Source organism: Saccopteryx bilineata, chromosome 2 (genome assembly GCF_036850765.1).
Source record: "Saccopteryx bilineata isolate mSacBil1 chromosome 2, mSacBil1_pri_phased_curated, whole genome shotgun sequence".
Lineage (NCBI taxonomy): Eukaryota > Metazoa > Chordata > Mammalia > Chiroptera > Emballonuridae > Saccopteryx > Saccopteryx bilineata.
Genome location: NC_089491.1, coordinates 262,906,111 through 262,933,935, shown reverse-complemented (window position 1 = coordinate 262,933,935; position 27,825 = coordinate 262,906,111). Strand labels below are relative to the sequence as shown.

General features: G+C 50.0%; 1 protein-coding gene across 1 annotated transcript; it reads left to right on the top strand.

Moving 5' to 3' along the window:
• The first annotated feature begins 679 nt into the window (after positions 1 to 679).
• GLTP (glycolipid transfer protein) lies at positions 680 to 27,825 on the top strand. Its single transcript, XM_066260379.1, has 5 exons — positions 680 to 946; positions 21,721 to 21,779; positions 22,863 to 22,996; positions 24,717 to 24,867; positions 26,682 to 27,825. The coding sequence occupies exons 1-5, from the start codon at positions 844 to 846 to the stop codon at positions 26,862 to 26,864; spliced, it is 630 nt and encodes a 209-aa protein (XP_066116476.1). The 5' UTR covers positions 680 to 843; the 3' UTR covers positions 26,865 to 27,825.

The window sequence follows — 27,825 nt, the reverse complement described above, 5'->3', positions numbered from 1 at the left end:
TGGCATTGTGGCTGAGATGAATTGTGCTCTACCTATCGTGGGAGGTTGGGGTGATGTTAGGTTGGGGAAACATGCGCCCTGTTAGGTGGTGGTTGAGTTGGATTGTAAACTGGGCTGTTGAGATCAGACTGGACTCAAGATTTCAGAAAACAGGAGTACTAGTTAGGCATGGCTGAGTTGGCCTGTAACTTGAGCAATGAGTGATCCTTGACGGAGAAGATACAAGTTTCCCCGTTGGTAGTAGCAAAAAAGAACCCAGCAGGTCACTTGGAGCTGTTGGGGGATAGGCGGGGGAAACAAGCGTCCTAAGGGGTTCTGGTTGGGTTGGGCAATAACCTGGGCTAGTGTGTGGGTTGAGTTATGACCAGGACAGCTCCACGCCCCCATCAGGCGAAGACCCAGCCCAAGCCAGCCAGCCCGGGTTGGAGAGACCACGCCGGGGCGGCAGGAAACACACCTGGAGCGGCTCACCTGGGCGCACCTGGAACCACCAGTTCGCGCGCTTCCGCGCCGGGGGCTGACCGGTCCCGCCCCTCGACGAATGGAAGCGCGGAGGTCCGCGGTAGCGGGGGCGGATTGGGCATGCGGGCACAGTGGCTGGCGGGGATTGGGCGCGGGCTGGCGGGGGCGGGACGGCGCGGCGGGCCCCTTAGACGCTTGGCCGGCGGGCGGCGCTGAGCGCTCGGCTACGCGGGCGCGGCGCGAGCGGAAGTGGCGACGCTGGCGTCTCCGGAGTCTGCGGAGGGCGGCAGTGAGCGCCCCAACGCTGACAGCGGCGGCCGGGGCGGCGGCGTGGAGGCCCGCGGCGCGGGCTGGGGCATCACTGAGGGCCTCGACCCCGAAATGGCGCTGCTGGCTGAGCACCTGCTGAAGCCGCTGCCTGCAGACAAGCAGATCGAGACCGGGCCCTTCCTCGAGGCGGTGTCCCACCTGCCGCCCTTCTTTGGTGAGCCGGGGGGAAGCGGGGAGCCGGCCTGCAGCCCTGCCCCAGAGCGCTTCTAGATGCACCCGAGTCCTTTCCCCGAGTATTCCCAGACCGTCCCTGCCCGAGACACCCCAAGTCCTATTTCCCCAGGCACCCAAGACCCTTTTTTTCTCCAAGCACCCCGAATTCTTCCCGCGCCGGACCGCTAACAAATCCTCTCTCCTCAACATGTCATATCCTCCATATCTTCCCAGACATTCCTACACTCTCCATCTCCCCGAGACACTCCAGTCTTCATCTCCGGACAACCCTCCATCTCCCCAGACTCCTCACATTCCACCATATTCATCAGGTGGTCCCCCAATCTTCCACTCCCCTGGGCTCCCCGATTGTCCATCTTCCCCAAACACCCTTTACTCTTCCACGTCCCCAGTTCTCCAGCCCTCCGTCTCCCCGCAAGCATCCCACCGCTTCTCCCTCGGATTCCTTTATTCCTCACCTCATCATTCCCTTTCCTTTTAGAATAGTTCTCAGCTCCCTCTCCTTAAAACGTATCCTCCCATTTCATAAACCCTCACTTTTCCTTAAATTCTCCCAACTTTTCTTGCATGGGACTTGTGAACACTTTTTTCTTTAGAAAGCTCTATTCCAGACCAAAGATCCTCCCCCCCACACACACACACACCCCTCCCTGCACCTCCCCTAAGGGCAGGAAGCCTGGCAGGGTAAGAGGGGCTTTTAAAAATTTTTTTACTTTTTAAATCTTTTTTTAAAAATTGATTTGAGAAAGAGAGAAATATGAATTTGTTGTCCTAGTTATTTATGTGCCCTGACCGGGGATTGAGCCTGCAACCTTGGTGGATTGGTCGATGCTCCAACTACCTGGCCAGGGTGAGGAGGGGTTTTGAAAATGAGTCACAAAACTCTAGGGCCCCTTTCTAGAGGGAACTACCTAGTTTCCTCCATTTAGAACAGAGATCAAGACTGGGGGTGGGGATTGCTTTGTAGGATGATGTCAGACATAGGGTGCTTGGCTTGGGCTGTGAAAGACCACTCCCCCATTTGCCTGTATGAGGCCCCGGGTTCGATCCCTGCCATCTCCACCAAAAAAAAAAAAAAAAAAAAAAGACCATTCCCCCATATGTCATGTCCAGGAAGATCTTAGGAGCCCTGGGAAGGCGGTCCCTAAGCTAGTTTCAGACCCTCCGTCCTCCGCTCCCTCCACCCAGCCCAGGCCCTGGATGGAAAATGGGAAATAGAAGATGTACCATCTGCCCCTGCCCTTTGCCTTTCCGGTCCTAGGTGTACAGGATGCAACCTGAGCCTCTGTTTTCTTGTCTTCCATGTGGGCCTGCCCTGTGGGTTCACTTGGTGGCATTGCAGGAAGATACCAGTGCCCAGGGCACAGTCCAGCTGAAACCTACACACTGACAGAACCTCCACAGTGGCTTGATCCAGGACAGCCACTCAATTTACTCCTAGGGTGTGGTCAGGGCTCACTGTGGGCAGTAGATCCCTCAGTGCTGGGAGCTCTGGGGTGGTTGTGGTCACCTGGAGTTCAATCTTTCACCTCTGGGGCCTCAGTGTCCCCATCAGTGAAATGGGGATGCTGACCTCTAGGGCTAGCTGCAAGGAGTAAATGAAATGGTGTGTGTAAAGGTGTGGGGCCTTAGTGTCAAATAGATCTTAGCTGGGGCGTGTTAGGGGTTTTATTATTTAAGTTCCTAGATCCAGTTTGGTTCCTTCATATAGTAGATAATTAATCAGTGTTTGAACTGTACCACTGCCTGGTTTGTATGATTCTCAGACCTGTGTAAGAAACCTGAGAGTGGGATCTTGGTTGTTTTTCATCCGCTGCTACATCCCCAGTACCAGAATAGTAACAGTGTCTGGCATGTGGCAGGGGCTCAGTTGGTACTTTTATTTTATTTATTTTTTTTATTTTTTTCATTTTTCTGAAGCTGGAAACAGGGAGGGACAGTCAGACAGACTCCCGCATGCGCTCGACCGGGATCCACCCGGCACGCCCACCAGGGGCGAAGCTCTGCCCACCAGGGGGCGATGCTCTGCCCATCCTGGGCGTCGCCATATTGCGACCAGAGCCACTCTAGCGCCTGAGGCAGAGGCCACAGAGCCATCCCCAGCGCCCGGGCCATCTTTGCTCCAATGGAGCCTTGGCTGTGGGAGGGGAAGAGAGAGACAGAGAGGAAAGCGCGCGGAGGGGTGGAGAAGCAAATGGACGCTTCTCCTGTGTGCCCTGGCCTGGAATCGAACCCGGGTCCTCCTCACGCTAGGCCGACGCTCTACCGCTGAGCCAACCGGCCAGGGCTCAGTTGGTACTTTTAAATGTACAAAACATTCTTTTTTTTTTTTTCCTGAAGCTGGAAACGGGGAGAGACAGTCAGACAGACTCCCGCATGCGCCCGACCCGGATCCACCGGCACGCCCACCAGGGGCGATGCTCTGCCCACCAGGGGACGATGCTCTGCCCCTCTGGGGGGTTGCTTTGCCGCTACCAGAGCCACTCTAGCGCCTGGGGCAGAGGCCAAGGAGCCATCCCCAGCGCCCGGGCCATCTTTGCTCCAATGGAGCCTTGGCTGTGGGAGGGGAAGAGAGAGACAGAGAGGAAGGAGGGGGTGGGGGTGGAGAAGCAAATGGGCGCTTCTCCTATGTGCCCTGGCCGGGAATCGAACCCGGGTCCCCCGCACACCAGGCCGACGCTCTACCGCTGAGCCAACCGGCCAGGGCCCAAAACATTCTTATTGTCAGTATCATAGTGTTGCGATAACATTCAGTCTCCAGGCAGGGGTTAGGGAGCTAACTGACTTTAGTGTTGAGTTGTTCATGTTTGTGACAGTTTCTCCCTCCCCCTCTTTGGCTCCATGAATATGTGCAGGACAGCTAGCTTGCCCTAGACAAGGATTAAGAATCTGTTTAAGCTAGTGGTTCTCAGCTGAAGGCAGGGGATAAGGGTGCGACAAAATATTACAGGCATCTATCTAGTGGGTTGAGGCCAGGGATGGTGCAAAACATCCTATGTGCACAGGTCAGTCCCCTCCACAAAGAAGTGATCCAGCCCCAAGTGTTAGCAGTGCCATGGTGGAGAAACCTTGAGTTAAGCTCTGTGGCCTTTTCCTCCCTTATCTTTTGCAAGGTTGCCCATCAGTTCTGCATTTGGGGGCACCTTCATTTGATGCGATTATCTGGTTGGTTTTAGAGGAAAGGGGATGGTGGCAGCTGGAGCCAGCAGTGATCTGGTGCATCCCCTCCTCCCTCTCCCTGATTTCAAAGGACCCTTGTCTTTGCTGCTAGTCATGTGCTGTGGGCCATCACATCTGTTGATAGAAGCACCATTTATACAGAAGTCTCAGCGGGTTGGCCCACAGAGGCTAATTCTTAGCACTGAAAAAGAAAAGTGGTAATCTATTTTGAACCACTATGCTCTTTTGAGGGGAGAGTTTCTCCTGGCAATTTAAGTTTTGTTGTTGTTGTTTTTTACAGAGACAGAGAGAGAGAGTCAGAGAGAGGGATAGATAGGGATAGACAGACAGGAACGAAGAGATGAGAAGCATCAATCATCAGTTTTTCGTTGCGACACCTTAGTTATTCATTGATTGCTTTCTCATATGTGCCTTGACCGCGGGCCTTCAGCAGACCGAGTAACCCCTTGCTTGAACCCGTGACCTGGGGTCCAAGCTGGTGAGCTTTTTTTGCTCCAGCCAGATGAGCCCGCACTCAAGCTGGCAACCTTGGGGTCTCGAACTTGGGTCCTCCACATCCCAGTCTGGCGCTCTATCCTCTGCGCCACTGCCTGGTCAGGCTTGGTGGTTTAAGTTTTAAGAGAGTTCTCTCTGAGACTCAGGGGTTGCATGAGATCCACCGTCAGTTCTAACACGAGTTTTGTCTAGATCTGGGGAGTGTCTGGTCACCTGACAGTCTAGGTGATGAATGTGTCTCTTGAATGGTGGAAGTCTGGGACAATGGGTGCAAGAATTCTGAAAGGCACTGAAGTGACAGTCCCTCCCAGTCATGCCTTCTGTACAGCGGCACTGCTGACATTTTGGGGATGGATCATGCTTTGTGATGGGGGCTGTCCTGTGCTTTGTAGGATGTTGAGCAACATCCTAGGCCTCCATCTACTAAATGCCAGTGGTACCTCTTCTCCCCAAGTTATGACAACCAAAAATATCTGTAAGGAGACAAAAGCACCCCTGGGTGAGAACCACTGCTCTTGACATAAATATGGCAATGGGCTGAAAGCCGTGTTTGTAAAAAATATTTAATTTTGCAAGGAAGATCTGTTTTTCTTTTTTTTTTTAATTTTTATTTTATTTATTCATTTTAGAGAGGAGAGAGAGAGAGAGAGGAGAGAGAGACAGGGGAGAGGAGCTGGAAGCATCAACTCCTATATGTGCCTTGACCAGGCAAGCCCAGGGTTTCAAACCGGGGACCTCAGCATTTCCAGGTCGACGCTTTATCCACTGCGCCACCACAGGTCAGGCAGGAAGATCTGTTTTTCAAAAGAATATTGAGCGAGAAGAAATGATAAGTAGAAATCTCCCTGGCATTTATTGAGCACATACTATGTACTAAGTTCTAGGTGAATTAGTTCACTTAATCCTCTCACAGCCTTTTCAGTTAGGGCCATTTAAAGAGAAAAATCTCTGCTGACATTTCAGAGCATTTTTTAAATCAGTCTTCAAGGGAGAATGTATAAGTTGCTTTTTCCACCTAACAGTACAGCATGACCATCTTCCCCTGTCAGTCATCTGTTTTCACAGCTGCTTAGAATTCCATTCTTTGAATGTGGCTGTAATTCATTTAACCAGTTCCCTGCTATTGGACAGTCACATTGCTTCTTTTTTTTTTTTTATTTAGTAAACAACACTACAGTGAACATCCTTGAATTTATTTCTTTGTGTATGTCTTTTGTTATTTCTAATTCCTAGACGTGAAATTGCTAGAGCAGCCACATTTATTAAAACTTTGTTGGGTGTGGTTTGTGATAGAGTTGCTTGGGCTGGTTGAATGCTGATTCTTTGGACACAGGTCAGATGTGACTTAGAGCAGTAGTTTTCAACCCGTCGGTCCACCAGAAATTTCTTGCCAGTCTGCAAAAGAGTTAACCACCGTGATGTTGTATGAAGGTTATAGACCTAATCCTGAATCACTCAATTTGTGCCAGTTTTTACTGTGTCCACTTAGAGGCCAGCCCTTTGTACATCTTCTTTCTCCATCTTGACCCCGTAATCGGATCTCATCTCTGACTGATCAGCTTGCATCTGACTTGTGTGGGGCCTGCTCTCTCATCTTTTAGGTCAATTATCCAGCTGTTCTAGAGCATCAACAATTGGAGAGTAGAGGGAGGGGGAGAGAAAGAGGTAGGGACTTAGATGTCATTTAGTCTTGTCACTCCCTGCCTGGAAGGCTCAGTGGCTCCTCATCACCCCACCTTAAACTCTGTATTGCAGCCTTTCTGAAGCCTGACTAATGGTGCCAGGCTATCACTGGCCTCTGGAGCCTTACTTGTTTCAGTCTCGCTGCCTGGTGCTCCGCATCTCTCCAGCCTACCACCTTTCTCCTGCCTGGCTGTGTTCCTCTGATCCTTAGGAATCAGCTTAACAGTCACCTCATCCAGTAAGTCTTTGCTGACTCCTCTGGACTCCCGTGGAACCTGTCACATTCTGAGACTTGTAGTTATTTCAGTGCCAGGTTCGCTGAGTGGACGCTTTGGTTCTATTTCCATTTTTTCTGGGTTCTTTCTAAAAGTGTTTTTTCTTTTTTTCTAAATTACAATACATGACCAAATTACAATACATAATTCATATCCTGTACCCATGGCAGACATTATTAATCAATCATGAAACTGTTTTCCCCTTCAAGTGTAGACACAGCCTCAGTATCTTTCTTTCTTTTCTTCTTTGTAAAACTTATAAATTGATTTTTTTTTTAGAGAGAGAGAGAGAGCGTGAGAGAGAAATACTAATTTGCTGTTCCACTTATTTATGAACTCATTGGTTGCTTCCTGTATGTGCCCTGACTGGGGATCAAACCTACAACCTTGGCATGTCAGGACAACGCTCCAACCAACTGCGCTACCCAGCCAGGATCTCGATGTCTTTCTTAACACCACCATTCCAGGTCAATTAGAATTGATGCATGAGATGACACCTGTTTTTTCTCACCAGAGAGATTAGGTGACTTTTCCAGGGTCACATAGCCAGTGAGTGATTATAGAGCCAGACTAAAACTCAGACCGCTGGACTCCTTATGAGTGCTTTTGCCCTTGTGCCTGCCTGCTTCCCGGACTTCCTGTCTGGAAGAGGAGGAGACCGCTGGTGGAGCCAGCCTGCTTGGCGACTGAAGACTTGTGTTGCCACCACAGTGAATTGTCCAACATGCTGGGAGCCACAGACCAGATATACAGGTTTCCTCTGAGGCGTGTGCTTCAGAGTTGGCCTGCCAAGTGGGGTCCATCACTACTGCTTATTTGAATACAAATTTTAATAACTGGGGTGTGGGAGTCATCAGTGGGTAGGCCCAAACAGGTCAGTTTTTCCTTTAATTGGGACATTGCATTACCCAACTGGGAACCAGCCTCTGCTGGTTCTGTGAGTAAGAAGTTCTCCTTCCTTAAGAGAACTTGTTTTCCCTGTTTCAATAAGCACTTTAGCCTGACCGGGCGGTGGTACAGTGGATAGAACATCGGGCTGGGATGTGGAGGATCCAGGTTCGAGACTCCGAGGTCGCCAGCTTGAGCGTGGGCTCATTTGGTTTGAACAAGGCTCACCAGCTTGAGCCCAAGGTTGCTGGCTCGAGCAAGGGGTCACTCGGTCTGCTGGAGCCCCCTGGTCAAGGCACGTATGAGAAATCAATCAATCAACAACCAAGGAACCGCAACGAAGAATTGATGTTTCTCATCTCTCTCCCTTCCTGTCTGTCTGTCCCTGTCTCTGACTCTCTCTGTCTCTGCCACAAAAAAAAAAAAAAAAAAAAAAAAAAAAAAAAAATTCATAAGCACTTTCTAGGACGTGGGACCACCAATTCCATCCGTGCCATGTTTTTAAGTTTGTACAAATAACAGCCTGACCAGTGGTGGTGCAGTGGATGGAGCGATGACCTGGAACACTGAGGTCACCAGTTTGAAACCCGAGGTCGCTGGTTTGAGCCCAAGGTTGCGTGATCTGAAATGGCCTGCTTGAGCAAGCTGTCGCTGGCTCGGCTTGAGCCTCAGGTCACTGGTCCCATTCCCGTTGAAGGCACGTATAGGAAGCAATCTGACTAAGTGGAGCAATAAGTTGGTGCTTCTCTCTCTTTAAAAAAAATGTTTATACAAATACATGTTTATTGTTTATTTTTTAATAGACTATCCAGAGAAACAAGAAACTGTATTAGCCCTCTTTCTGTAGCAGAATAGTTTGGTGGGGTGTTTGTTGAGAGCCGGAGTCCTATAGACTATGTGCCTGGGAGGGACACTTCTTGGAGGAAGAAACAGTGTCCTGTGGGGCGAAGAAGCCAAACGCACACTTGCTGCAGTGGAGTCTGCAGTTTTAAAACTGCCTGCAGGCTGCTCTCATCAGCTGGAGGTGCTTTTGCAAGTAGGAAGTGAGGATTCATCAGCCTTTAGGAGCATCTACTGTGTACCTGATGTCACATTGGTGCTTCATGCCCAGGATCTCATCTGGCCTGAGCAAGATTTGAGTGACAGCTGATGAGAGGGCCACTGCTGGTCCCCATTGTGTTAGCCTGTCCGTCTGGGCTGTTTTGAAGTCTCAGTGGGAAGAAGTTGCTGTGAACCTGGGCGTCTTGACCACTGCAGTCTGTGCTCAGAACACCGTAGATAAAAAGAGGAAAACATGGGTGTCGGCATGAAGCCAAGCCAGCCTGAGCTGGAGTTGGGTTCTCTGGTGCCAAGGCTGTGTGTCCATGTGCAAGTTCTGCCCTTCTCCGAGCCTTCTGTAAAACTGGGAAACGGGGCCTCCCAGGAGGGGTGATGGAGGTGTTCTCTCAAAATGATTTTGGTGCTCACTGCCTGGAATCACTCCATTTTTGCACAGGTAGGACAGATGGCCTCAGGCCTGTAGAAACTGCTCCTCTTGCCACATAGCCCTTGGGAAAGAAGCTCTTCTAAGAAGTTGCCTCTGGGTCTTAGTGACTGACTACCTGCTGAGCTGCCTGGCTCAGAAGTCTGAGAACTCCTTCAGCGCCCTTATTTATGACATCTAAAGGCAAGCGCAAGAGTACAGACCAATGGCGCCTGCCTGCTCTGTCCAGCAATGGTATTTAGATCCTCTTGATCCTCTGTAGAACAACGGTTCTCAACCTATGGGTCCCAACCCCGGCGGGGGTCGAACGACCAAAACACAGGGGATGCCCAAAGCCATTGGAAAATACATATTTATTATACAATACATTTTTAAATAAAATATGTATTTCCGATGGCTTTAGGCGTCCCCTGTGTTTTGGTCGTTCGACCCCCGCCAGGGTCGCGACCCACAGGTTGAGAACCGTTGGTGTAGAGAAATGTTTGGTCCTGAGGTCTGGCCTCTATTCCTGGAGGAAATAGATGGAGAAGTGGGAGGGAAAAGACCCAGGCATCCTCTCTGTCACTTGCTAACTCATCTCTCTCCTTGCCTCCATTCCTCATCTATGTGGGATCCACTGCACAGGGCTGCTTGGAGGAACAATGCCCCCCATGTGAGTCCCTTGGAGGCAGAGTTCAGGCCCTCTGAGGGCACAACACTACGCCTGGCGGAGCATAGGTGCCCAGCCAGGTTCAGACTAAAAGGGAATGGAAAGAATGCATGACAAAGGGCTTTGTAAAGTACAGTGCATGACCCCTGTCCTAGCTTGCCTAATCCCCGTTCTGAGTGGTTCCCATGTGTCAGTTACTGAACCAGCACAAGCTGGTATCTCATTTCCAATCCTTATACTGATCTTACAAATTAGAAGAAATCGGCACCATTCTGTAGAAGGAGAAGCAGAGGTCCAGAGTAGTGAAGGGATTTGAGCAGGTCACACAGCTAGTAAGTGGCCCACGGGCATTGAAGCAGGCTGGCCCTGCCACCAGGGAGGCCAGCACACTCAGGGCCACTGAAGTCTTGCAAGGCAGGAAAGGTGGGGGAGGGAAGACGATGGGAAGTTCCCATTTAACATAATGTGCTTTTTTCTTTCTTTTTAAGTTTACAGAGAGAGGAAATGGGGAGCCAAAAGTATCCATTTATAGTTGCTTCACTTCAGTGGTTCACTGCTTGCTTGTCATAGGTGACTAGACAAGGCAAACCCGGGGTTTCGAACCGGTGACCTCAGTGTTCCAGGTCGATGCTCTATGCACTATGCCACCACAGGCCAGGCAACATGCTTATTTCAATGAGTTTATTAGATTGGTAATGTTGGGCTCTAGTCTTGGGTTTCATTGTTTCTGTGTAAAAATGGCAGGGAGCCCTGGCCGGATGGCTTGGTTGGTTAGAGCATTGTCCTGATATGATGCGGTTCGATCCCTGGTCAGGGCACATACAGAAATAGATTGATGTTTCTCTCTCTCTCACTCTCCTCTTCCTCTCTCTCTCTCTCTCTTTAAAATCAATAGGCCCTGGCCTGTGGCTTAGTGGATAGAGTGTTGGCCCAACATATGGATGTCCTAGGTTCGATTCCCAGTCAGAGCACACAGGAGAAGATACCATTTGCTTCTCTCCTCTTCCCCCTTCTCTTTCTCTCTTTTCTCCTCTTGCAGCCATGGCTTGATTGGTTTGTGTGCATTGGCCCCAGGCACTGAGGATGGTTCTGTGGAGCCTTTACCTCAGGTACTAAAAATAGCTTGGTTGTGTGAGCATAGCCCCAGATGGGCAGAGCATTGGTCCCACAGGGCGCTTGCTGGGTGGATCCCAGTTGGGGTGCATGCAGGAGTCTGCCTCACTATCTCCCCTCCACAGCCCCAGATGGGCAGAGCATTGGTCCCACAGGGCGCTTGCTGGGTGGATCCCAGTTGGGGTGCATGCAGGAGTCTGCCTCACTATCTCCCCTCCTCTCACCTAAAAAATAAAATCAATCAATAAAATTTTTTTTAAATGTGGGTGAATATTAACTCCTTTTGTTACATTATTCCAGTGCTCCTTGTAGCAGGGCCTTTTTTTTTTTTAAGCTGTTATAGTGATGACTGTATCTGAGCTTTTAAAGTACAGAGGATCAGCCTGACCAGGCAGTGGCGCAGTGGATAGAGCGTCGGACTGGGATGCAGAGGACCCAGGTTCGAGACCCCAAGGTCGTCAGCTTGAGCGTGGGCTCATCTGGTTTGAGCAAAGCTCACCAGCTTGGACCCAAGGTCGCTGGCTTGAGCAAGGGGTTACTCAGTCTGCTGTAGCCCCATGGTCAAGGCACATATGAGAAAGCAATCAATGAACAACTCAAGTGTTGCAACGAAAAACTAATGATTGATGCTTCCCATCTCTCTCCATTCCTGTCTGTCTGTCCCTATCTATCCCTCTCTCTGACTCTCTCTCTGTCTCTGTAAAAAAAAAAAAAAAAAAGTACAGAGGATCAGTCCTCTCCATGGTCCTATAAAAACCTGGTTATTACCTCTGCAGTTAGGCAGCCAACGCTTGCTCCCTATGTTGGGAAATGACTCAGTTTCTGCATTGCTGTTTCCCCAAGTTCCTTGCTCCATCCCTTTGAGAACTCTTTTTTAATAGTCTGAAGTACAATACATCTAATGTCATCACGTTATGACTGGAGGATTCCTGCTCATTTTACTCCTATCAGTCAATCGGTCAATACCACTTTCCTCCCTACCTCTCTTCTCTCCTTTCCTTACTCTTCCCTTTGGTTTCTTAATTACTGGAATTATTCTTTTCTAGATTTCCTCACTAAAAAAAATGCTTTGGCCTGACCAGGCGGTGGCACAGTGGATAGAGTGTCGGACTGGGATGCGGAAGACCCAGGTTCGAGACCCCAAGGTCGCCAGCTTAAGCGAGGGCTCATCTGGTTTGAGCAAAAGCTCACCAGCTTGAGCCCAAGGTCGCTGGATTGAGCAAGGGGTTACTTGGTCTGCTGAAGGCCCACGGTCAAGGCGCATAAGAGAAAGCAATCAATGAACAATTAAGGTATTGCAATGCGCAACGAAAAACTAATGATTGATGCTTCTCATCTCTCTCCATTCCTGTCTGTCTGTCCCTGTCTATCCATCTTTCTGACTCTCTCTGTCTCTGTAAAAAATAAAAAAAAAATAAAAAAATGCTTTGCCTGTTGAGAAAGATGAAAATGATCGTCTAATTTATAATGATATAATTTATAATAATAAGCATGAAGAATGAAGAATATCTTTTTTTTTTTTTTACAGGGACAGAGAGAGAGTCAGAGAGAGGGATAGACAGACAGGAATGGAGAGAGATGAGAAGCATCAATCATCAGGGTTTTTTTTGTTGTGACACCTTAGTTGTCCATTGATTGCTTTCTCATATGTGCCTCGACTGCGGGCCTTCAGTAGACCGAGTAACCCCTTGCTCGAGCCAGCGACCTTGGGTCCAAGCTGGTGAGCTTTTTGCTCAAGCCAGATGAGCGTGGCTCAAGCCAGCAGGTCTCGAACCTGGGTCCTCGGCATCCCAGTCCGACGCTCTATCCACTGCGCCACCACCTGGTCAGGCGAAGAATATCTTCTTTTTTATTGAGCATTTACTAGGTGCCGGAAACTGCTTAGCTCTTTATTTATACAAGCTCACTGAAGCCTCACAAACAACCCTATGAGATGGGATCCATTTTAAGCCTCTTTTTACAAATAAGGAAACCAGGGCTCAGAGAGTTCCATTTCCCTCAGGGCAAAACCAGTAAGAGATATTTTCTCACTGCATTCCCAATTCAAGGCTGGGTTTTGCCAAGGAGGCAATTGTGGGAAAAGTGAGTTGGTGTGTCATGGGGGCAATTTTTTACTTTTTTTTTTTTTTACAGGGATAGAGGGAGAGTCAGAGAGAAGGATAGACAGGGACAGACAGACAGGAAGGAAGACAGATGAGAAGCATTAATCATCAGTTTTTCGTTGCGACACCTTAGTTGTTCATTGATTACTTTCTCATATGTGCCTTGACCACGGGCCTTCAGCAGACCAAGTAACCCCTTGCTCGAGCCAGCGACCCTGGGTCCAAGCTAGTGAGCTTTGCTCAAACCAGATGAGCCTGCGCTTAAGCTGGCGACCTTGGGGTCTCGAACCTGGGTCCTCTGCATCCCAGTCCGACGCTCTATCCACTGCGCCACCGCCTGGTCAGGCATGGGAGCAATTTTTATTATTTTTTTATTTTTATTTATTTTTTATTTTTTATTTTTATTTTTTTATTTTTTTTGTATTTTTCTGAAGCTGGAAACGGGGAGAGACAGTCAGACAGACTCCCGCATGCGCCCAACCGGGATCCACCCGGCACGCCCACCAGGGGCGACGCTCTGCCCACCAGGGGGCGATGCTCTGCCCCTCTGGGCGTCGCTCTGCTGCGACCAGAGCCACTCTAGCGCCTGGGGCAGAGGCCAAGGAGCCATCCCCAGCGCCCGGGCCATCTTTGCTCCAGTGGAGCCTTGGCTGCGGGAGGGGAAGAGAGAGACAGAGAGGAAGGAGGGGGGTGGGGGTGGAGAAGCAAATGGGCACTTCTCCTATGTGCCCTGGCCGGGAATCGAACCCGGGTCCCCCGCACGCCAGGCCGACGCTCTACCGCTGAGCCAACTGGCCAGGGCCCATGGGAGCAATTTTTAAAAGCAGTATTTTGGATTGTTTTGAGAACATTCTTTCCTCTTTTTTTTTTTCCATTGATTTTTTTTTTTTTTTTGAGAGAGAGAAAGAGGGAGGGAGAGAGAGAAACACCAACTCATTGTTCCACATAGTTGTGCACCCATTGATTGCTTCTCATACATGCCCTGACCGGGGCTTGACCTGGTCCCCTCAGAATCAGGCCAGCAAGCCCAGGATCAGACTGGTGACCTCAGTGCTCTGGGTCAATGCTCTATCCGTTGCACCACCGATCAGGGCTTCTTTTCCTTTTTAGATAGTAGAATTTAGAGAAGGAATTAGTTTTAGGAAGGTAGGCATTCTCAGGGCTCTTATCCTTCAGAATAGGCCTTATTACACATACCACACGCACACACACTCACTGCACCCCCACATACCCACAGATTAATAAATGATTCATCTCCATCAGCTGTAATTTGAGTGCCTCCCATTATGATCCCTGTAACCCAGGACTGTAAAGATAATTTGCCCCCATGTGTTTGACAATGGAACCTTATTATCCAGCTATTGAGAAAAAAATTGACTTTGAAATAGAACCTCCCAGACCAGGCTCCTAGCATCGTGACACAGTCATCCTGCTCTTCCTTTTGGAAATAAGTATTTATGGGCTGGGGTAGGTGTTCCCATCCTGAATCACACAGGCTGAAAGGGAAGCTGTGCATCTTATAGACAGAATGTTTTTTGTTCTAGAATGAAAAATACTCCCGAGTTTAAATGAGAGGGTGGATGATTCGGTCACCTGGTTAGTTGCCCAATGTCGGGAACATCACTTACTGTAAGATCTGGTTGTCTGCAGCTCAGATGGAATTTTCAGATACGTGTTGTGGTCTAGCTTGACCGGTGCTTTCCAGCTATGTCGAAGCCAGAAAAAGAGGAAATGAGTGGGCCTGACCTGTGGTGGCATGGTGGATAAAGCGTCAACCTGGAATGCTGAGGTCACCAGTTCAAGATCCTGAGCTTTCCTGGTCAAGGCATATATGGGAGTTTATGCTTCCTGCTCCTCTCCCCTTCTCTTTCCTCCCTCTCTAAAATGAATTAAAAAAGAAGAAAAAAAAAGGAAATGAGTGTCATGTGGTGACTGCTGGGAAATTCTGCTCTCTGGGCAATCTTGCTATTCTGAACTATGGCAGAGACCCAGGAAGGAAGTCCTAGATGTCCCTTGTCCAGCCAGAATTGTCACAGAGGTCATACACAAAGTGCTTGCTTGGTACCTGTCTTTTCTTATTTTGCAGGTGTTGCTGATATAGTTGATTATTTTCTTTCCAAGTGTCTAGCAGAATCAAAGCAGGAGGAAGTGGTCATCAACTGTCAAGAGTTTAAAAATCATGCTGTAAAGCTTTGCTAAAAACCTGAAAATGTGATGTGTAGAGCTGTTTAGTGAAGGGTTTAGGGGGACTGTGACATTGCTGGGTCACACTTTTATCATCATTTATATTTTCTATGATGGCCCTGTTTAGAAAATCACACGTAGCTTGCTATATGGAGGCGGGGACATTTTGGTTCATGTCGATGAATTCCATCCAGAATGGATGTACCAGAGGTCTGTGCCTTCATAACATTTGGTAGATGGAAAATATTTGTTTTAATTTTCTTTTATTAAAAAAAAAAGAAAGCTTTTGGCCCTGGCTGGTTGGCTCAGCAGTTGAGTGTTGGCCCAGCATGTGGAAGTCCCGGGTTTGATTCCCAGTCAGAGCACACAGGATAAGTGACCATATGCTTTTCCACTCCTGCCTCCTCCCCATTCTCTCTCTTGCACTCTCTCTCTCTCTCTCTACTCCCATAACCATAGCTTGAGTGGATGGAGCAAGTTGGCCCCAGGCGCTGAGGATGGCTCCATGGGCTTGCTTTAGGTGCTGAAATAGCTTGGTTGGTGAACAATGGAGCAGCAGCCCCAGATAACCAGAGCATTGCCCTATAGGAGGCTTGCTGCGTGGATCCCAGTTGGGGCGCATGCAGGAGTCTGTCTCTGCCTCACCACCTCTCACTTAAAATAAAAAACACAATAAAACTTTTTTTTAAAGATTGTATTTAGCCTGACTTGTGGTGGCGCAGTGGGATAAAGCATTGACCTGGAACACTGAGGTCGCCTGTTCGATACTCAGGGCTTGCCTGGTCAAGGCACATATGGGAGTTGATGCTTCCTGCTCCTCCCCTTTCTCTCTCTCTCTCTCTCTCTCTCTCTCTCTCTTTCTCTCCTCTCTGAAAATTGAATAAATAAAATCTTTAAAAAAATAATAAAAAAAAGAACATAAAGATTGTATTTATTGATTTTTAGAGAGAGTAAAGAAAGAGAGAAAGCTGGAGGGGAGGAGCCGGAAGCTTCAACTTGTACTAGTAGTTGCTTCTCATATGTGTCTTGACTGGGGAAGCTTGGGGATTTGAACCAGTGATCTCAGCATTCCAGGTCTATGCTTTATCCACTGTGCCACCACAGGTCAGGCCAGGCTATTTAAAAAAAAAACCTTAAGAAGTTTATTGGTTTAAGAGAGGAAGAGAGACAGACAGACAGAAATATTAATCTGTTCCTGTATGTGCCCTGACTGGGAATTGAACGCACAACCTTTGCCTATTGGGACAAAGCTCTGACCAAGCAAGCTATCTATCCAGGGCTAATTTTAATTTTTTTTTTTTTTAGTATTGAGATTAAGTGTTTTCATTTCTTTTGTGAATTTCCCATTTTTCTATATGGTTGTTTTGGGTTTTTTTTTCTTATTGATTTTAGAGCTCATAATACATATTAGGAATGATGAATTTTAGTCTAGGATATCTGTTACACAGATCAACCCCTTCCTCCTCAGTTTATTATTTGGCTTTGATTGGTGACGAGAAGCCATATAGAAGGTTTCTAGGTTTTGTAATCAGATTTATTGATATTTTTCTTATGCCTTCCAGGTTGATTAGCATGCTTAAAAGAACCATCTATACCAGGGGTCCCTAAACTACGGTGCGGGCCACATGCGGCCCCCTGAGGCCATTTATCTGGCCCCCGCCGCACTTCCGGAAGGGGCAACTCTTTCATTGGTGGTCAGTGAGAGGAGCATAGTTCCCATTGAAATACTGGTCAGTTTGTTGATTTAAATTTACTTGTTCTTTATTTTAAATATTGTATTTTTTCCCGTTTTGTTTTTTACTTTAAAATAAGATATGTGCAGTGTGCATGGGGATTTGTTCATAGTTTTTTTTTATAGTCCGGCCCTCCAACAGTCTGAGGGACAGTGAACTGGCCCCCTGTGTAAAAAGTTTGGGGACCCCTGATCTATACTAAACAGAAGGGGCTATTTGCCACGTGTTCGAGATAACCAAGGCGTGGCTGTATTATTTAGACTCTGTGCCTATTAGAGTTGGTTCTCAAGATAGGATTGTTTCTGAATTTTTTGTTCATTTTCTGGGTTTACTTTGTTTTTGACACATCCTTTCTTGTTGGAGGTAAGATGAGAAGACCAAGCCCAAGCCCCTCCCTCCCTCCTGGCAGGTTCTGGGTGGCATTTGAAAGAGCCTGTTTTGCTGACAATAAAAAAACAAGTTTGGGGAAACTGTAAAACAGGTAAAACAAGGACGGTAATGTGGGGGCAGGGCTGTTCTGTGGGAAAGGCTGGATAATCTGCTAGAAGCTGTCACGCTTTATTCGGAGCAGGGGCCAGCTTGAGTTTAAACTATTAGAAAGGCCGCTGTGCGCTTGGGGAATAAAATCATCTTCTGGTTTTCCTGTCAGAGTCCCCTTGTTGTTGAAGTCACCCAAACAGATGGAAACATTCTGGAAAGAAAGGCCAGGGAACAACTGGTTCAGTCTTGGCTCTGTCTGGGTGATTGGCTCTCGCTTTGTGACCCTGGGCAAGTCACTTGGCTTCTCCAGGACTGGTGGCCTTGGACTGCACCAGAGACAAACATAAGATCAGAACCTTCAATGGGTCACGTGGAAACAGGTGTGGGCGCCTCCTGCTTGCTCAGCATCTCTGGGCAGTGGGAAGTGCGGGACCTGAGCCCAGTGCTGTTAAGTCACTTACCTAAAGTCACATCAGAGTTGAGATTTGAACCCAGGACCGGCTGACTGTAGAGCACTACACGGCTTCCCCCCACATCACAAGTGTCCCGTTTGCAGATGCTTCCAAACTGGCCTCAGCATGCACATTTATGTGTGCAGAGAGGTGCATGTCCTGCCGAGGACTTCCTCTGGGTACTGCATGGAGGTGAATTCCGGGGTCCTCCCCACACCCGTTTCTGTTCCACTCTCAGCTCCGAAAGTACACTTTAGTTCCCACATTACTACCCCACAGTTGAGCAGGAGCTCTGTTCCTGCATGGTGGCCACGACACATAATAACAATTGCTGTGGGGCCAGCTCCTGCTGACCAGGGCGGCCTTGTGACCCACATAGTGCACCGTCAGGAAAATAAAAAACAAAAAGCCTTTCTCCCTGCCACCAGGGCAGGGCCTCTCTGAACTGCAGAAGAGCTGTTTTCAGAGCCGAGAAGCCAACTAACGTTTTTCTGTATCTTGAAAATGCATGTTCGGTGACCAGAGTCACTGGGAAAAGCTTAGAAACCAGCCACACGTGGTTGACAGTGAGCTGTCCCCAGTCCATGGTTCCGTATGTGCTCCGTTGGAAGGCTTCACTTGCAAACCAGCCCGTAGCAGTAATAGTCCTGGCCAGCGCTCTGAACATCACGCTGCACTTATGACGTCTCTCCCCCTCCCAGCAGCCCTCACGGGGTGCCACTTTTGTTCTCATTTATAGGCAGGATACTGAGGTCCATGCCTCTTCCCATAGCCTCTGCCATCTGATTATATGGGTGGTTAGAACCAGTGGGCTGGGTCAGTCTGAACTGTGAGGAAGTGGGTAGAGAACCTGCCTGGCAGGAGCCATGCCTCTACATTCACGTTTCCCTCAATCTGTTCACTCACTCATTCATGCCACAGATATCCAAACTCTGGGGTCCAGCTCTGTGCCAGAAACTGGGGACGCAGCAGGCGACACTGAGGCGACCTAGTCCCAGTCTTCTCACAGGTCAAATTCGTGGGATACATGGACAGAAATTACACGCAGGAGTCCAATTGCTGTAACATCGAAGTGGACTTGGAGGAAAAGTAGAAGAAAGAAGTAAGATTTCCATGAGCAGAAAAGAATCCTGATACTTTTTCTGACATTTCATATGAAAAATTTCTACACACAACAAAGTTAAAAGAATTTATAGTGGATATTCATATACCTAGCTTCTGCCATTAATATCTTACTGTACCTATGTATCCCTATAGCCATCCATCAGTCTCCCTCTGTCTAAGCACACTGTACACTTTTGAAAGGTGAGGATGTAAAGTCATCGGCTGGAGCTAAGAGCAGCCACCCTTTGGAAGGGTTTTGCCAGTCCCCATGTAGCCCATCACGACACCTGCCTGGCCCTGTGTGGGTCGGAGTTGCTGACCCCGGCTGTGCAATCAGGAGGGGAAGAGTCACTGGGGAGAAATCTTGGCTCCCTTGCATTGTTGTTGAAGTCCTGAATGTCTTGTCCTTTGGGGGAACCAGTAGTAGGCATCCCGGGAGAGCACGTTCCAGGGCCAGCGATTCCATGACCCCCCCAGGTTGGTCTCTGCGGGATGCACTCAGTGACACATCAGGCAAGAATCAAGGGCAAAAGTGGTTACCTTATGAATACACTTGGCAGGCCTGTCTAGGAGGCCAGTCGCCCAGGATTAGGCAGCTCAGGCTGCCTGGAACCCTGGCCCAGCACCTCGGGGAAGCTCCTTGTGGCTAGCCTAGGGGACGCTCCAGCATGGCCTTGTGGAGGGAAATTTGCTCCCACAAGCATGGGACACAGGCCCAGCAGTGAGCTGTCTCTTGATGCTCACTGCCCAGCCCGAGCCCTGGTCCCAACGAGGGGCCCCAGGAAGGAGGAGAGTAGAGGTGTCAGGGTGCAGGCCAAGTGTGTTCCCGCTCAGTGGAAACTGGAGGACCTGGAGGCTTCTGTACACAGCTTTGTGACACCTGAGTGACATTGTCTGGACCGTGGAGGCTGACCCTAGTTAAAATACGGAGTCACAAAAATTATCAAATGCCACTTAATGAGTGTGCACACCCTGGATGCTCTGCCAAATGCATTGAATGCATGATTCTTAATTCCTACAACAAGTCTATGAAATATGTACTATTTATTAATGCCCCATTTGCCATGTGAGGAAACTGAGGCACACAGGCGAGGAGACTGGCTCAGCTGGGGAATGGTCAGGCCAAGAGTCAAGCCCAATCTGTCTGGATCCCTAACCTACCTTCTTTCCATTTGGTTATGGAAAGTATTCATTTCATTTGAAGTGTCTAGTGCTGTTTCTCCAATATACCTCTTTTCATAGTTGTGGTTAGAATGTTCCAGATGGCCAGCCAGGTGTGCTGGGTCACCTTGATAGAATTTGACCTGCAGGTGTCCCTCCGCCTGTCCTCCCCTCCGTGAGGTCAGTTGGCATGCATGCCTGGTCCCTGGCAAGGGGAAGTGGGCACTGGTGTTATCCTCCTGTGGATTTGGTACCCACTGTGGCCTGCTTGGGCACCTTTGTCCCCTGGGCTCTGGACTCAGTAGCGAGGACAGTGAGCAGGTGTTGTCTGTGTTCAGCCTCTGAGGGCGAAGTCCACGTTGAACCTTCTCAGGAGAGAGCCAGCCATTCCCTGGCCGGTTCCTCTGCGAGCCCCAGCAGGAGGCTGTGACCCATGGGATGTCTCTGGTCTAGTGACAGCCTGCCAAGTGGGTCACAGAGGAGGGAAGGAGCAGAGACAGGCTACAGGGTGCTCACGTTTCACGTGGAGCCCGGAATTCCAGGCACAGCCAGTTTCTGGACCTACATTTCATTACCTCAAAGCTATCACCTATTTTAAGATGCTCAGTTGTTTTATGAGCTGCCAAGAAATGAAAAATGCCTCCAATTAAGAACATTCTGTTTCCAAATATGAACAAAATATGTGTCTTAGAAGTGGATTGGGTTTTTTATTTTTGTCTTTTTTTTACATTTTATTTTGTTTATTGATTTTAGAGAGAAAGAGGAAGGGGGAAAGAGACAGAAACATGGGTTTGTTGCTCCACTTCTTTATACATTCCTTGGTTGATTCTTGGATCTGCCCTGACACTGAACCCATCACCTTGATGTACCAGTACGGTGCTCTAACTAATGGAGCTACCCGGCCAGGGCAGAAGTGGATTGTTTTAAGTCATCCTTGTAGCACCTCTATGATCGGTTCTGTTGCCCCATTTGTTAGATGGGAAAGTTGAGCCTCAGAGAGTGAAGAGATGTACACCTAAGCCCAAATGACCAGAGCAGGGAGAGTGGGGAGTGGAGGCCAAGTTCATGCTCTGTGAAGTGACTGATGCCGTTGCTGGTGTGTTTTATGCAGAGTCTCAGGACCATGGGGCCTCGGGGTCGTCAGCTCATTCCTTACAAGCTGGTGAACGGGAAGGCCATCTTTAATAAATCTGGTCTCTCTCCTCCCGCTTTGGAAGACTCCTCGGTCGGCCTCCTGGCCAGCTGGTTAATTAGCAGTGATCTGCCTTGTTGGCCAAGATGGGCTTTTCAGACCATTAGTTCTGCAAGATACTACACAGCTGTGCTGTCCAGTATGGTCACCACTAGCCACATGTGGCTATTTAAATTCAAATGAATGAGAGTTAAAGTTACTAATTCTGTTCCTCCATCTCACTAACCATATTTCAGTTGCCCAGTGGCCTCATGTGACCCTTATTGCAGATTCAGAACGTTTCCATCACTGCAAAATTTCTAGGAGATAATGCTGTTCGAGCACCAAGCGGTGCTGTGGACCAAAGGCTTTGCCCCTCCCCCAGGTAGTCCAGTTGCATTTTAAAGGCTCTGACAAGCCCTGCAGTAAGAAATTGGTCTCACCTGGAGCCTAGCACACCAAATTTACTTGCTTGGGAACCACTTTAATGCCTGTAAACAGCTCTTTCTTTCCCTAAACACTTCAGTGACACCCCCTCCTGTCTGCAGGCCTCCACGGCCCTTGCTGCAACTCTAAATCTCTCTCCTCGTTGTCTCCCCAGATTGCCTTGGGTCCCCAGTGTTCACGCCCATCAAGGCAGACATAAGCGGCAACATCACGGTACGTACTTGGTCCGGCAGCTGCAACCCTGTTACCGTATCAGAAATCTAAACCTGCCCTAGTTACCAAGTCCCTGACCCCTGCTGCAGGCTCCCCAGACTGAGGGACGGGAAGGAGACGTGGAAAATGAGCTTGGCCCCCAGCTCACCTGAACTGGGGCTGGAGGCTCTGGGTCCTAGTCTGCGGTCATGTCATTTAGTCACGGCCTGACGGGGACCACAGTCTGAGGGCTGATTTGAGAAAGAACCTACTGGTTCTTTATTTTATTTTAATTTTTACTTACTGATTTTAGAGAGAGGAAGGGAGAGAAAGAGAGAGAAACATTGCTTGTTGCTCCACTTATTTATACATTCATTGGTTGGTTCTTGTATGTGCTCTGACTGGGCATCAAACCCACACCCGTGGCGTGTCAGGATGACTGAGCTGCCCAGCCCTTCTCTTCCTCAGTCCTGGGAGTTCCTGTGCTTGCCCCAGCTCCTGAGCCTCTCTCCCCGGGTGGGTCCTCTTAGGGCCTGGCCTGGGCCTTGGCCACGCTGCATTATCTCATTTCTTCATCCCAGCAGCCTTTGAGGCTGGTTCTGTTGTCATCCCCATTTTACAGATGAGGGAGCCCAGGGAGGCTGAGGGACTCACCTGAGGGCACATAGCAAGGAAGGGCAGAGGTGGGATTCAGACCCAAACTGCCACAGTGGAACTTCAGATTCTTGGTGTCTGAGGTCCTGCTGACAGTGGTTGGAGGACGTGGATTCCGGAGTCAGGCTCTGCAGGAACCCGCTCCCGTCTCAGTGGCCGGCTGCTCCCAGCTGTGTCCCCTTGGGCTCCTCAGGCCCCTCTCTGAGTCTCAGTTTCCTCATCTGCAAGTCAGGATAATGACGGAGCACCATCGGGGCTGCCGAGAGCATCACAGAAGGCCGTGGCCGTGGTGCACTTGGCACATCGTGTGAACAGTCCTGGTAGTTACTGTTACAGCAGCACTGTGGGCGAGCTCGTTCTCGGCGCTGGCGGGGAGGAGGGGCAGGCCCCGGCGGGTGCGTCTGTGGGGACAGCCTTGCCAATGAGAAAGCCCCATGTGCTCCGTTTCAGAAAATCAAAGCTGTGTATGACACCAACCCAACCAAGTTCCGGACCCTGCAGAACATCCTGGAGGCGGAGAAGGAAATGTACGGAGCGGAGTGGCCCAAGGTGGGGGCCACACTGGCGCTAATGTGGCTGAAAAGGTGATGAGCTTGGGGGGCAGAGTGTGTTTGTGGCTGTCAGGCCTGGGGGCCCGCACTGCCAGGGACATCTATCTGTCCCTGCCACTGCCCCACCTGTCTGCTCTGGCGGGGAAGGAAGGTCACGTAGGTGCTCTGCTTATGTGATGCTGGTCAGTGGCTGAGAGAAAGCACGCCCAGGGCGGAGGCCTGCCTGGTGGCAACGCTGCCTTGTCCCTGTCGCGTCAGAGGCGTGGCAGGCCGGCGCACTGGGCGTTGTGCTAAGCCCTTTGTAAGCCTGATTGTATTTCGTGTGCGGTGACCTAGGTGTGGTGTGAACCCCATCTCACGGAGGAGGCCACTGGGGCTTATAGAGACCAAAGGGGCAGACCTAGGACCGAGGGACTGGGCACAGTCGTGCCAACTGCATCGGACAGAGATGTCCCTGTCTAGGGCTGTCATACTGTGCACGTGGTAGATTGGTATATTACGACCGCTTGACAGAAATATAGCACCTTGAGGAGAATTTGCACAGATTCGTCCTGGGGTCTGGGAGCGGGTACCATGACGAGGGATCCAGATGGTCTTACCCCAGAGTTGACAATGCTCGTAGCCATTACACATGTCTTCACAACAAATACTTGAGTCCCCATGTAGTTGTTCCCACCTTCCCGATGAGGCCGCCCCGGCTCGGAGGCCTGGCAGCCTCCTTGCTCAGCTCAGTGGCTCTCCACCAGCAGCGCTGCGAAGCGGGACCACGCCCTGCTCCACAGACGTCCCAGCGTTGGCGCTCTCTGGGGCCTGGAGCCAGCAGGGGCGCTCCTCCCTTCTCTGACCCCCGCCCATAAGCTCAACCCCTCTCCCCCCGCAAAACATGCACTTCTTTGGTAAAATAAAATGGAAATTCTGCTCCCGGGAGAGTGTGACATGTGGGCACTGGGGGAGGCAGCCCGGAATTAACACCTTTACATTGTGTTTTAGGAATTGCTCCACCAAGTTCCCCACCTTTGTCAGGGAGAGTCATAGACTCGGAGGAACGCCCCTGGGTCCATCCACTGTATTGGTTTCTCAGGAGGAGCAAAGCCGGGGATGACAGTCAGATCAGTTCGCTTGTTCGTACCCACATTAGGTATGGGCAGAGCCAGGCTGCTGGGAGGCCAGTTGCCCGTGGATGCCAACAAGTCAGGCACACAATGAGCACCTGTTGAGTGCTTCCGTGGTGCGAGGCAAGTAGGATGCCACATTAGTGAGGCACGGACCCTTGGAGGGTGTCGTGATCTGGGAAGGGTGGGGGTAGGGGTGGATCCTGGATCCTGACAGCAGGATATCAGAGCCTGGAGCAGAGAGGTCAGGGAGGGCTTCCTGGTGGAGGGTTGCCAAGCAGAATCTCCATGACTGAGCAGGAAGGAACCAACTAGACTTGGCCTTGCAGAGTGGGAGGTCAGGAGAGGCGTGGCATGTCTGCAACTTCATGAGGAAATGGCCAAGGTAGGCTCAGTCCCTGCATCCCAGTAGGGACCACATTCAGGGGCTGTCACCAGGCCTAGTGTTGACAGGGTACTTGGAGTGGTCACATTACATGGAAGCCAAGTGTGAAGATAAAATTTTGGGAATTAAGCACCAGCTCACAGTAGGTACTTAATTCAGAGTAGTCAGGATATGCCGTGCACAGGGGGTGCTGACTGGGCCACAGACAGGAGTGGACAGTGTCCTAAGAGCCTTCTGTCTCCTTTCTTGGACGCAGAGGCCTCCGCTTCATCCAGGTCTTCCTCCAGAGCATCTGTGACGGGGAGCGGGATGAGAACCACCCCAACCTCATCCGCGTCAATGCCACCAAGGCCTACGAGATGGCCCTCAAGAAGTACCATGGCTGGATCGTGCAAAAGATCTTCCAGGTGAGCTGACCCACGCCCAGTGGGTCACCAGCTGGTGGGGTCCATTCCCGCTCTGCCACTCCTTAGCTGAGGTCCCTTGGAGCCTGTGTTTGTCCCCCGGGGCTCCGGAATGGCTCCTCTATGTGAGGGGAGGCTGGTGTGCTGAGGGGCACTTTCCCAGCCCCATCTGTGGTCATGGAGGGTGTCATGCCAGATTCTCCATGGTGTTCTGTTGAGGTAGCTTGTCCTAAGAGGCCTGAGTGGGGGTCAATGGGAGAAACTGTGGCTAAGACTCTGAGGCCCGCAGCATGATGGTGGGCTGGGCTTATCGGCTCCTTAAATTCAGCCCAGACCCTAACACTGGGCAGGGAGGGGAGGGAGGGCCCCTGTGCCCTTGAGGCAGACAGGGCTCATGGCAGCTTGTGTTGGAGTGACATTGACCATTGTTTCTGGAAAGGGCTTCAGCACCAGCCCCTAGGGTCACCCAGCTCAGAGGCCCACTTGAGCGGTGTTGAGAGCCCCTCAGGGTTCCCCATGCTGTGACTGGTCACCTTGCCTCTCATGGCCTCTCATTTCACCTGGCCTGTCGCGGGCACCCTTCCTTCTGCCGCCCCAACCGCCTGCCCAGCCTCAGCCCAGGGAGAACCGGGTCTCATGGGCCAGTCTCTTTCCCATACAGCACAGGCTAAGGGTGGGAAGTTAGTCAACTGGTGGGAAGTATGGACACCTCTGGGCCATCTGCCCTGCCCGGACTGGGGACAGAGCCTGTCCCTGTCACAGCCTCCACCCTGCTCCCAAGGACCTTGTAACCACCACCTCAGTAATAGCAGCATGTCCTGTGAGGCTGGCTCCAGGCGGGCTGCCCATGGTTGTAATCTTGACCAGTGCACCATGAGGTGGGTACCATCCTTATGCCCATTTCACGGATGAAAAAACTGATGGTCAGAGAGGTGAAGTATCTTGCTGAAGGTCACACAGGAAGAACATGGGGGCTGGGATTCTATGACACTAGCCTAAGTAGCCTCATCCTTCAAATGGGGGTAAAGCAGGCCCTGCTTCAAAGGGTCATTGTGAGAATGAAGCGAGCTTATCTATTATCAAGTGCTTGGCACATGGTCTGCACTCAGTACGTATAATTGAAACGGCTACTATTTCTTTTCATGACAATATTATTATTTGTAATTTCCTCACCCATTCAAACTCATAGCCTTTCTATCTGATTGCTTTTTTTTTTTCTTCTGGCCCTGAAATTCTGTAAATTTCTGATTCTCTGGATTTTTCAAGTGTCAAGGAGGCCCTGAAATTTAGACAATGTCACCCCCAAAGGACAAAAGAGGCCACAGATTCGTGGTCCTCTCCCCTAATCAGAAAGTAGATTTTCCTAAGAAGCAGTTCATCTTCTCCAGAGCTGGCTAACCCAGAGGGCAGGGGTTCATCCACGCTGAGCACCTCCTGTGTGCCTGGCGCTGTGCTGAGCACTTTTCTTAATCCTCACAAAAGCCACCCGATTAGATGGGTGCCAGGATCATCTCCATTTTACAGATGAAGGAAACTGAGGCTCAGAGAGGCTAAGTAACTTGCTTGAGGCTCACAGCTAGTCGGTGACACGAGCAAGAATTTGAACCCAGGTCTGCCTGTCCCCAAAGCTGGGTTCCTTCATGCTGTCCCTCAGTGGGGTAGGAGGGACAGCATGAAGGACTTGCTTCCAATGCCATGAACAGTGCAGACCCCTGCCCAGCACGGACCTCGGGGAAGTCCCCTCCCAGAGCCCCACCGTGCCCGGCCTGGTGGCTCGGGCCCCTAACGCTGCCACCTCTCCTCTCACCCGTCTCAAGGCAGCGCTGTATGCGGCACCCTATAAGTCCGACTTCCTGAAAGCGCTCTCCAAGGGCCAGAATGTGACAGAGGAGGAGTGCCTGGAGAAGGTCCGCCTCTTCCTGGTCAACTACACGGCCACCATCGATGTCATCTACGAGATGTACACCAAGATGAATGCCGATCTCAACTACAAGGTGTAGGTGTGCCCGATGGCGGGCACACCCGGGCCACCTGCAGAAACAGACAAACCAGAATCACTGTGAATCAAGCTGGCAGGCTGCCCCTGGCCTGCATCCCCCAGAGCGGCCCAGAGTCTGGCTGGGGTCTGCAGGGGACAGCCCTGGTTTTTTAAAAGTCATTTTTTTGGGTCTATCCTAATGGAGCAATAAGTAATGATCCTACTTCTGAATCATGTTTGAATTTCACAACAGACTGTACCTTCATTTCAGTATGGTAAAAAGCAATTAACATTGCTAATAAATCAAGTCCTAGGGTTTTTTGGTTTTCCCCCCATGCAGTATGTAACTCTGGGGGAGCCCTGTCACACACCCCACTTTAAAAATGAGGATCTGGTGCAATGATGTTTTGGGTGTTTTAAGGACCACAGAGAGTTTGATTTGAAATTATACAAGATCCCTACTGTAGATTTTTTTAAAAAGCAAACTGACGAGTGTTCCCTTGTGGTGGCACAGCCTGGCCTCACAGCACTGTCCTCAGAGACCCTGCTCTTTCTTACTGTCTGTTTCCAGACGGTTCTTTATAGCTGTAAACCACCAGCAAGCCTTTGATGACCACGACCAAGGGGACTTTATTTTAAAACTATCAGGTACAAATAATTGACCAGAGATGACTGCATTTGCGTTCTTCTGCATAATGATTGTCTTCAGGGACAGCTTTTCCAACCTGAGAAACTGCCTACCTTGTGTGTTCTCCCAAGGAGGAGACAGTGAGTCCTCCAGATGCCGAGACCCAAGGAACCGCCTCGCTGCCTTAACTGCCCTTCCCGGCGCTAAAAAGAGCTGTATTTTTGAAAGTGTTGGGGTGAATAGAGGAACCCCCAAAGAATTGACATGTGTTAAAAAACCCAGTGAGGAACAATTGGTGATTTTTATGCAGAAACTAAATAATTCTTAATAAATAAATCTCTATTTTGGAATCACA

What these genes read in the sequence shown, in the direction of transcription:
- GLTP (XM_066260379.1), top strand. Translation starts at nt 844, where the DNA reads ATGGCGCTGCTGGCTGAGCACCTGCTGAAGCCGCTGCCTGCAGACAAG. An exon ending in ACATAAGCGGCAACATCACG is followed by an intron (nt 21,780 to 22,862) that starts GTACGTACTTGG and finishes GCTCCGTTTCAG; the next exon opens with AAAATCAAAGCTGTGTATGA. An exon ending in TCGTGCAAAAGATCTTCCAG is followed by an intron (nt 24,868 to 26,681) that starts GTGAGCTGACCC and finishes ACCCGTCTCAAG; the next exon opens with GCAGCGCTGTATGCGGCACC.